Here is an 11,391-nt window from a genome sequence, read left to right as displayed (position 1 = left end):
CGTATCTGGAAGGCTGGCATGCTTCGATGCAGTATTTCTTCTCCTCCTTTCTCTTGGTAAGATGTGATTGGGATGGGGTGTAGAAGTTGGAAATCGAAGTCCATGGTTGATGTGCTGAGCAGATTAGTTTTGAGTTCTACGGTCTATAATCTGTGACGCGATAGAAATGAGCTTAAGCATAACGGTCAACCAAAAACAGAAGAACAGGTTTTAAAGGTGATTATTTGGGAGGTCCGTTTTAGAATTTCAGGGAAAGGGAGATTCAAAAAATTTAGGGAGAATTTCAATCTTTGTCAAAACTGAAATCTCAGTGTTAATATGCTAATGTAATTTTCAATTTTTGTTTTAGAGTTTTGTGTTTCTGTACAGGATTTTCTTGTGTCCCTGTCTTTTGTCTAAGTTATATTTTGGTTTAGTTTAAATGAAATTGATCTACTTTCTCATAAAAAAAAAAAAAAAAAAAAAAAAAAAAAAAAAAAAAATAGCCTACGTGAGAATTTTGTTATGATTATTTTTGTAATGTCATATTTTGAGTCTGATTGTGACCATTTGATGCCGTAAGGTGCTGCTACTTAATGATGTTTCTAGTTTCATCTGTGTCACGCTCTTACACGTCTTTATCTTTACATAAACCATTGTTCATGAATGCATTAATTATTAAAAATTTCCGTCAAATATGTCTTTCTCATTCACTCCATGCGTAAATGATTTCGCTACTCATATTATTTTTCTTATTTGTTATTCATAGAAAACCACACAATATGTTTGATATATGGTAGTATGGTTGGCATTTAATAAATATGTATTATTAAATACTTACTATTACCTGTAAAATGTGTATACAAATGTCAAAAACTATTTTATTCCACCAAAAAAAAATAAAAAATAAAATAGAAATCCCATCAAATGCATTTGAAGAGAGCTGCAATAGGAATATTCCCGAAAATCCTAGTAGATTCCTAATCATTCTCAGACATGGATTTAATCACATTTTTGAGAATCCAAATTTTCAGACATCACATTTGTGAAATTGTGGATGTCGAGAAAAATATTAAATTTCATGAATCAAACGCCACGTAACGATAATAGAAGAAATTGAATAAGTAAAAATTTCCATTTCCAAAGAAAAAAAAAAACATTACATTTAAATTGCAGGGTGGTGGCCTAGTGGATGGAAGCCCTTGTTCCTATAACCTTGCGAGTCCGAGGTTGTACATTTGAGCTTGGCGAGCCATATTGGTGTGGAAAAATGATTTTGGCACAACCCATTTACACAACTCCTATTGATGGGTCAGTGGTTTTGCACAACTCATGAGTCTTACCAATATGTCTTGAGTTGTTTAAGAGTTGTATAAATGAGTTGTGCAACAAACACATCCTTATTGGTGCCTCGATGGTCCTACGCCATGTTAGTTTTCGAGTTTAAGTGGAGCGGTGTTAATAGCCTTCGGTTCAATGATTCTCACCGGAAGACCTTTATTTTTTTTTTAATTAAAAAAAAAAAAATTGCAGGTTGAGAATATTTAAAATTTGTATACGTTTACTTTCCCGACAGAGTAGTTGAACAAGCACACGCCAACAAACGTGTGCTTGCATCTTGGATCACTCTTGACTCATGTGCTCTCACCATGATTAGTTTTGGATTAATTCGGTTGTGATTTATATATTTTCCCATACTGTACAGTGGATGCTACTCCCTATGAGGGAAAGAACAATTGCATCCTCTTAACCAAGATCACAAAATATCTTTCTACATTCAATGGAAAGCATCATATAATAACAAACCCATCCATCACTTCTACTGTTTGAAAAAGAAGTATTCTTATACTTCAAAGCACAACCTGCCTTGTTGATGTCACCAAGACAATAGGACAGACTCTGAGATTATTGTAGCCAAGACAATTTACATCATAATCTAATCTTCTTTCTTTCCATGTAGATCTGCCTTGTTGATGTCACTTGTTATTATGTTTTACAACATCTTAGGGGGAATAAAAGAAGAAGCTTTAATCCTAATAATTAGGAGAAATGATGATAATAAACAACCAATGAAGAAAGAAAGGTTTGCAACAGGAGATTACCCAAAAGACATTACAAGTTGGGGGGATAGAATCCTCTTCCTTTCATGGTTAAGATTTAAAGTTGGTGCATCTAACGGTGTATATAAAGTCAATGTTGATACATATTTTAAAAAATTTAAAAAATTTAGAATCATGTACACCGTTAGATGCATCAACTTTAAATCATGACTTCATTTGAAATAGAGAAGATCCTTGTCCAAACATGGTTACTTTCAAACAATATATGAAAAAGAGAAATGCTATATACTGCTCCAAATATCCATTTTTCATCTACCAAAACTAACGTGACGTGGTTTCCCCAACCAAAAACCCCATTTACATCTACCAAATGCTATAGGAGCGATCACGTCACATCAGCTTTGATAGATGAAAGATAGATATTTGGGCACATTTCTCAAAGAAAAATGTAAGGCTAAATTTAGTAAACATTTTGAATTTCTATGCATCTATTCTCTGATTTGTTACAACATTTCTTTGACCAATTGGAAAAAAGAAACCCCGAAAACAAAAAGAATGGGAAAAATATACAGGATTTGTAATTAGGGAATTTGGTGCCACCAAGGTGGGATCTGATTCTATAGGAGTGATTCTATTTGGTATTCAGGACTCACTGAACAAGAATTTGAAAGAAGAGAGTAGCACACCAGGCAAAATCTGCAAGGCCGAATCATCCAACTGGCCACAAGACTGGTGTTTTGATACAATGTGAAGAGTCCAGGCCCGAAGCAGGAGCACATGTTTGACCTCATCATGATAGCAAACTAGGCCCGTTCTCAGCAGCAGTCCGAGAATGGCCATGATTATTATGCCTCGTCATCTGGATATCACGTGATAAATGAGTCCTTGCCTTCGCGTAGGGAGCTTCTCGTGCTGTACAAAAATAAAAGAAGGCGGAACATAAATTTGCAAGATAAAACACAATACCTAAGCATGCTTGTGTACGCATCATGGATGATAGATCCTATATTGCAAGGCTTGACTTATTGTTACTTTCCATCTCAAACTTATCACAAAATATAACAGGGGAGTCTACGGTGTTCTCACTATTTGCTAGTGTTAAATTCTTTTCCTTTTTGTTATTTTGGCCATACAACATCAACTTGTTAATGACTTGAGATAGAGTATTGATAGAAACCATATTTTTATCTCACAATGCTGACGTTACAGTCCCAATCAACTATTAGATCAGTGATTGATAAAAAAAAAATTCATAAAAAAAAAATAAATTCAAAAGTTGATTGGGATTGCCATATTAACATTGTGAAATAAAAATATAGTATATAGCATTACTCATTGAGATAGAGTGATGTTAGAAACTATATTTTTATACCATAACTATCTCACAATATTGATGTGGTAATCTCAACAAATCATTGTTATACGGACAAAAAAATCATACAAAATATACTAATGAATCAACGCGGCAGCCTATGCCCATGGATGTGATACTAGCAAACCAACCACATAGGAGTGGGGCTCTGCAGTATAAACATGTGTGCATTACAACTTGGCTTCAATCTCAGTTTGTATGAGAAATTTGCATGAAAAATTGAAAATGCATTTGAAAGTTCGTATAAACAAACTTCAGAAAAGCATTTTGCTTAAAAACTAATCTCTGACTGCCAATGTTCTTACCTGCAAGCTGCTGTACACGGATGATATTTTGCCGCCTTTTCCACCAACACAGTGAACAGATAACAATGAGTAGTAATGACACCAATGCACCCAAAGCAATGCCAACCTTTGCAGCAGCGGAAAGGTGGGGCCCACATGTTTGTAGCCCAGGTATGCCACAAAGACCTGCATTATCCGTAAAACTGCAAAAGATCTACAGTCAGCATGTATAGCAGACTTAGTAACAATACTACCATTCAAGAAGTAACAAATTACATGTATCCCTAAAACTGAATAAAAAAAAGTCCTAATCTTGTCAACATGTCCTAATAAGTCTTATCTCAAAGCCACAAAAATCTTGAGGCTAACACTAGTTGGAACATACTTGAAGCTAGCTCTATGCAACAGCCTTCCTCCTAGTGCGGCTGGGACTCTTCCGGACAAAGAGTTGCCATTAAGATTCCTGCACAATTATGATTTAATCAGAGTTCTCTAGTGCATATTGTTCATGGGTTAATGAGATGCTTGAAAGGTCTTACAATATCAGTAGTGATGTCAACTGTCCAAGGCTTTCAGGAATTGATCCATTAAAAGAGTTGTAGGACAGGTCCCTGCAGTACAAGCGTATGCTTTCAGGCATTATATTTATACAGTAACTCAAATCAATCACGGAATAAAACAGTATGTGAACCTCAAGTGATTTAAAAACTTCCGTACTTCATTTTCACTACTGCATGAAATCTCAAATTCTTTATTTTTTTTTTTTATCAGAATCTAACAAAATCATGCTTCTCATAACTGGTCTTTAGTCCAGAAATCAGATTTTGAGTAGTGTTTTATATTTCCAGCATTCAAACTGCATTTGGATGGCAGAATTGGGGGTTGAACAATGCATTTCATTGCAAATTGCACCTACTTTCTGCATTTGGATGCCTTAACAACAGGGGATTTGCTTATTTACATCATACCTGGATTCTTTTCTAAAGAAAATGGTATTTTATACCCGACTAAAGAAATAAAAAATCATTTAATCTACTAAATATAAAACAAAGTCACATGGGCACCTTAATAGTGTGCTGAGTCTGTAATGTTAAAAGTTTAGTTGATGATGTTGCATGAATTTCATTCATACTTTCAATGTGGGAAAATTGAAACAAGAATGCAACCAGGATATCTAATGATTTTGTCAAACTTTATAACATACAAGAAGTTAATTGGGTCCTATTAGTTGATTGAGTTATTTATATTTAATTTTATGTCTTATTTAATGTTAAGAGTCAATAGTGTTGTTTTTGGTAATTTAATAAATAGGTGATTGCCCTAAATTATGTTAGGTAAGTCAATAAATGGGTGTTGCCCTAGGGTTTAATCGTTAGTCCATTTAAGTTTCTTTTGTACTCCAATGGAGGGAGACTTGATGGAATAAAAATTATGTGGAATTGATTTCCCTTCTCTCTCTTCTCCTCTAGCTTCATCTTTGTCTTCTTTCTCTCTCCCCTTAGCTTCTTTCTCCTCTCTTCTCTCCTACTTTCTATTTGTGATTCCGATGATTATTGGTTGTCCTGCATCAAAACTTAGTGCAATTTGAGTTGGAATGCCTTGAACCCATTACCTCCACATTTTAGATTTAACCTAACAGTTGACAATGTTATTGTTTTTACAATAGTTTAAGTAGGAATAGAAGAAGATTTTCTTCTTGAAACTAGGGTAGGGTAGCATAAATTCAAAATACAAATGAGCAATGCAGGGAGGTTCTACTTGCAACCTAGCTGAACATTATACTGCAATTGGTTTTTGGACACAGACTAGCTTCATGAAAGCTGTTGCTGAGAAAATTCGAGATAATTTATCATAATCCAGGTCATGTGCCAAATTACTATATATCATGTTTTCTAGATATCATTGACATGGCAGTTTTTTCCACGGCAAATAGCATCATTTGCAGAGAATTGTATTTATTTTGTAGAAACTAAAACAATCAAAATTATCAGAAAAGAGAGACGTAATGCACTTACAATATTTCTAGGCTAGCTATTGTTCCAAGTGAGGAAGGAATGACCCCACGAATGTTGTTCCCACTCAAGTTTCTGTTAATGCACAAGCCAAACAAATATAAGAGATATACAAGAGCTACAAAGACATTTCACATCATTATAAATTTGATTCTAAGTGTCATGCTATTGCAGAGTTTAGGAATAGCAAAAATTTGACTAACAATCTCAGTGAGGACATAACAGGGACCATTTCACATAAACATGCTATCATTTCATCAATTGTACAGGAGTTGGACTTGCATGCCGGTGATCTGTCCTTGGACCAAATGTTAAAATGACAAACAAATGCAGCTTCACGTTTCCAATTCTATCATTTAAACTAAAGGATACAATCTGTTAGAAACTTACATGCTCTTCAGATGATGCAGTCTGGATATGTCATCAGGCAAGAAACCCCTCAGACCTTGGTTGTCAAGACCACTGATCAGGCAGAGTAAAGACACTAATCACTCGAAAGATACTATATAACAATGGAAGATATTAATATCTAGGCATATTACAATCTTAAACATCAGATGAGTCAACTCTACGGCCACATATAATGAAGATATTAGATTCTAGAAAATGCAATGTACTTTGGGTGTGTGCATGTGCATCTAAGTGGAAAAGCATGATCCTGAATCTGCCATGTATTTTACCCCATGAATTTACTTGTTTTTGTTTATGTAAAAATTAGATATTTGACTTTGTCACTTGGAATTTGAACTTAGAAGACCAAAAAAGAGTGCCAAAATCCAGGTTAGTTGCATGCAGAATAAACAAAAAGTAAAAGGTATGAGTTGTGTTTAATTTTTTATTTTTTTGGAAAAAATACGTAAGTAGTTTAAGCGGTCCAGTCCATCCATAGAGCTAATTATTGAGGTATCACATTCTATTAATTACCAAAACTTGAAATGCATATGACTTAAAGCACAAAGCCAAAAAGTAAAAACTTTATACTTTAATAGACGTAGAAGCCTACTTCGCCGAAACTAGGGATAACCTTTCTTAGTCTGGTACTTTTGAAACATATGCTATTTCCATGAGAGCATCAACAGTAAATTTGGAGGATTGTGAGACACATTTATAAAATATGAAGGCAACATTCTGAAGGGAATAAAATATGGATCACACAATTTCTTTGAATAGTTGAAAATTAAAAGGAATAATTGTAACATCACAGAAAGGTCATGGATTTCTTTTTCTTTTTTTCACCAGAACATTTTTTTTTTTTGTAAGTAATTTTTTTCACCAAATCATTAAGAATCATAGAAATCGATTCTTCTTTTTGGGGTTAAGCCCTATGTTATCCAGAGCATATCAACTGATTTGATATAAACTCTTAAGTATCAATGTTGACAGTTTGGTCAGAGAGAAAGTAGCAACACAATTAACAATATGGGACTAGTGTAGAAAGCTTTTCATGGGATGGCTAATCCAAATCAAAGGAACACAGTTCCAATAGCAGAACCAAGAACCCTTAGTTGTATAGATCTCAGCTTGGCAACAATGGAGTAAAAGGAATTGGCAACTGTGGGGAAATAAAGCTTACTGCAAAGAGGTTAGAAGGACAGTACTATTATAAGCCTTTTAGGAAATTTGAGCATTTGCAATGGATATGTTTTCTTGGAAGGACATAGGGTAGCTGTAGCATTGGCTCAGTCATTCTTACACAATTTCGAAAGTTGGTGGTTGGTAGTTTTCCAGTTCATAGGAAAAAAGACAAACCATATGACATCGCATAGAAGGCAATCACTAGGATCAGAAAATTAAAAGTGCAAAAGACATTGAATTTGAGGTATAGATCAAGAAAATACAGTCCATCGATGACCCATTTGTTGCCAGTACTGTTAAATTGGCAATCTGCCCCACTCCATGGGTGTTGTTGGGGAACACATGGATCACCATTCCATCCAAGCCGAAGAGGAAGCCCCAACACTTTCTTCAATGTCTGTAGAGCGCCAACTAGAATAGAATAAGGATAATCAAATTAGTGACAACCTTTATTGACTCCAACTTCCAAAAAGTACATTCTTTAAGTAAGCACAAAAACAATCTCCCATGCTATCTCCTTCCAAATACATCTAGAAGTTTGTAAAGTTTATCAATATTTAGTTAATATTACAAAGCAAAGACATCATTAAGTGATGTTAGACGAGAATATCTGAAAGCTGGGTTCCTAACACTTGATAACTCCATCTAAGACTCATAAACACTAGCAGTCTAGCACAACACTAGATAGAAACTCTATCAATGCCCCATAACATCTTGATCAACATGTGACCCATACAAAGCATTTTGGAACACATGCTTTGGGATAATCAGATAAAAGATAACTCCAAAAAACATTTAAACAGACTCATTCTTTTATATTGACAATAAGATCCTTAAGGCTTTTTATAAGATTAAGAAGGAAATCTTTAGTAAGGCTCCGTTTTTGCCTTATCAAAGTGTATTATTCTATTGGATCTGATTTTGGTTCCATTCAATCTCCTTTGGTGAGGGGTACAAGGTTTTTTCTCTGCACATTTAATATAGCTTATTCCTACAATTTCATTTTTTTTTTTTTTTGATAAGTAAGAAAACTTTATTAAAATAAGCAAAAAGCGCTCCTAAGTACACATGAAGTATACACAGGAACACCCAGTTAGCCCACAGAAGAAAACCCACAAGAACCTACGCACACACAAATCCCGAAGGCCCCAATAACCCAAAATCCAGAAGAAACTCCCATAAAGCCCAAACTACAAAATACATCCCAGAAGATACCCCCACCCAAAAAAACATGAAAACACCCCCAAAACCTTAAACCTGAAAAAGAAACTAATGTTATGATAATAATAAAATCAATTGGTAGCATGTATACCTTCTTCTAGCGAAGTTTTGGATTCTGCTGCAATAACCTCAAACACCTCAATAGCATTGATAATGGCAAGACTGCCTTCTTTAGGATGCAATGTTATTGTCAAAGTCCTTCCATTAATAACAACAGTTTTGTTAAGAACAAGAGCGGTATAACGACCGCCACTCATTTTGATAATGTCAACATCATTAAATTCAACATTGCCATTTATCAAGATGTCGAATATCCTTTGCCCGACATCAGTGATGGAAGAAACAATCTCAGCAAAGTGTAACCAAATTGAGTAGTTTCTATTGGGCTCCACATCCATTGTATATGTTAAATCGGGCTGAGTATCGGTACTAGTAAGTGCTGACTGGTAAAGAGCTCCTGGATAAAAGTTTGGTGAAACTGAAGCCTGTTTAATGCTACTTTCAGTAGATCTTGGTGTGTCAGAATTCTGACCAAAAGTTGGTATGGCTTGCCAATATCTATCTCCACCCCAGCGATCACCACTATAATCTACATCAAACTTTGACTTTCCTGTACCACAACTCAGTCTTTTGGCTGTTCTAAGGATTGTTCCTTGACTCCACATTGGACCGGAATAGTATGCCATATCATCGACTTGAAGAATTTCAATTGAAAGAATTGCTGGATCTCCATGACCGGTACTATGGAAGCAGATAGAGGCAGTGTGATCTAGAAGAAACACAAGGGCTTCAGCAAATGCTTGGTCATCTTGGCCACTCCAACCTGACTGCAAAGAACATATTTGAGTGCCTTCGACAGAAACATCATATAGAGGTTCATTATCAAAATTAGGTTGTGCAACCAGTCCAAAGAACACCCTGACAGAATAGTGTCCAATTGGCACATTGTTAATGTTGTAGCAATTTTCAGGACCTTCAGATAGTGGAAAGTAGCGAAGTGTTTTAAGAGGAGGACTGATATAGCTTGTACGTGTTGCATTAGTAGGAACTCCTCCTGTATATGCAAAATCCTTATTCCAAAATGTATTGAATGCCGGTGTATGAACATCTTCACGAGCTCCACAGCTTATGCGCATGACAAATGGTGCTGTAGTGAAAGGAAATATTCAATAAGTTCAAGCACAATGTTAGAATCAAGAGGAGAATAAATGGCTAAAGCACAAGAACTAATGATAAATCTCTAACCCCTAAGAATATGCTACCAGTCATGGTGGTTCACAAATACTCAAAATAAAAAAAAAAAAAAAAACCTAGTAATCATGTGTAAAGATTTTTAAATCATCAGTTATCTCAAAAGCTTAAGCGAATAAGAAATAGTAAATTTAATCATTTAAATTAATATTCTAACAAAGATAATCCACTCTCATACTTAAGATGCAGCTCACATGTAGCTAATTGATGTGAAATGCAGATGCCACTTTACTGAAAGTTCTTCATTTGTTTAAGTTGTACATCCTTTTAACTCATTATCACCTTGTAATAGCTTGGTTCAAGGAATTAAAAAAAAAATCAAAATGTTAAGAAGCAACCAGTAATAGTCTATAGGCTGTAGCTATAGAATCTGAAGCATACAAACATGCATGTGCATATATATACACACTCCAGTAACTCGCTCATATACTCTCAGCTTTGTTAGCAAAAAAAAAAAAAAAAAAAAAAAAAGAGGAAGAAAATAAAACTTCGGATTTTTTCATAGTTTCTTTTTGTATCCAGATTTGAAATTCAACTCAATAGCCAAATACTAGTACCGGGCGCAGCTTAAGCGAAGTCTTGCTTTCTGATATCCAAAAATAGTGAAAATTCCTTACAAATTCAGAATCTTGACTACCTTCTTTTACAACGAATTTCACAGCAACCAAACAGATTCAAACTGAGTGTTTTTTTTCCTTTTAATCCAAACAAAAACAGAAGAAAAGAAAAAATGTACACTGATATTCTTCTCTGCTTTCAGATTACATAATTTTCAATCACTTACCAACACGAACGCTAGCAAATAAAGCACAACATAAGATCTACCTCGAACCAAAGTCCAAAGCAATTTTCACTAAACAAATCAAAATGCGATTATAATTCACTTCCGATTACCCTAATTCAAATTATTTAGCATTCCAAAACTCTAATTTTCCAAGAAATTGAATAACAGAGAAAGAGAAAGAGAGCAGTGGAAGCTCACCAGGTCCAGCTGAAGACAAAGAGAAAGCTGAGCAGAAAATGAACAGCCATAGCAGATGAAATCTGACCATAGCTCCAAAATGCATTTCCATCTTTGATTTTTTTTCTCTCTCTCTCTCTACTCTCACAGCCTATCTCTTCCTTTTTCAGCTTCCTTGCTTTTTAGAGAGAGAGGGGGAGTGTGTGTGGGAGCCGAGACGTGAATGCACTATACGGTTAATTAAGTTGGAAATTGTATAAATTTTCTAATTTCTTCGATTTGTTGACCCGGAAGGAGAGGATATTAATGTACTGGTGAGCTTTACGAAGGTTGATGGATTTTATATCTAACGGTGCAGGTTTCTCATTTAAGTCACTGAACCAGATTAAGTATTCAACACTTTCTTTTCTTTTCTTTTTTTTATCGATAAGTATTCAGCACTTAATAGTATTGGAATTTGGAACTGGCGTCCACATCAGTTTCGTTTACCTGTTGATTGTACAGCTGGTTGAATAGTGGGACCCATTAGTGACTAATGTAAGGTGATTAGGGAGGGTGCAGCGTAGGGCAAGAGTATCTGGCGACTGGCATTTACAGTGACACTTTGGGCCTGGTTTGGTTAGTCGTTACTATTCTCAAGTATTTTAATGCTATTTCCACGTAGGAAAATGCCTTT

At 35.1% G+C, this 11,391-nt stretch overlaps 1 protein-coding gene across 1 annotated transcript; it reads right to left on the bottom strand.

Moving 5' to 3' along the window:
- Positions 1–2,488: 2,488 nt before the first annotated feature.
- LOC133869528 (receptor-like protein 4) lies at positions 2,489–10,941 on the bottom strand. The gene is made up of 9 exons (XM_062306556.1): positions 10,737–10,941; positions 8,595–9,650; positions 7,546–7,693; positions 6,098–6,169; positions 5,711–5,782; positions 4,235–4,306; positions 4,081–4,158; positions 3,717–3,898; positions 2,489–2,951 (listed from the first exon to the last, which is right to left on the bottom strand). Exons 1-9 carry the CDS (start codon positions 10,825–10,827, stop codon positions 2,830–2,832), a joined length of 1,893 nt encoding a protein of 630 aa, XP_062162540.1. The 5' UTR covers positions 10,828–10,941; the 3' UTR covers positions 2,489–2,829.
- Positions 10,942–11,391: the final 450 nt, after the last annotated feature.

This window comes from Alnus glutinosa, chromosome 5 (genome assembly GCF_958979055.1).
Source record: "Alnus glutinosa chromosome 5, dhAlnGlut1.1, whole genome shotgun sequence".
In the NCBI taxonomy this organism is placed as follows: Eukaryota; Viridiplantae; Streptophyta; class Magnoliopsida; order Fagales; family Betulaceae; genus Alnus; species Alnus glutinosa.
The sequence above is the reverse complement of the archived record's forward strand: the minus strand, read 5'-3'. Positions and strand labels throughout refer to the sequence as shown.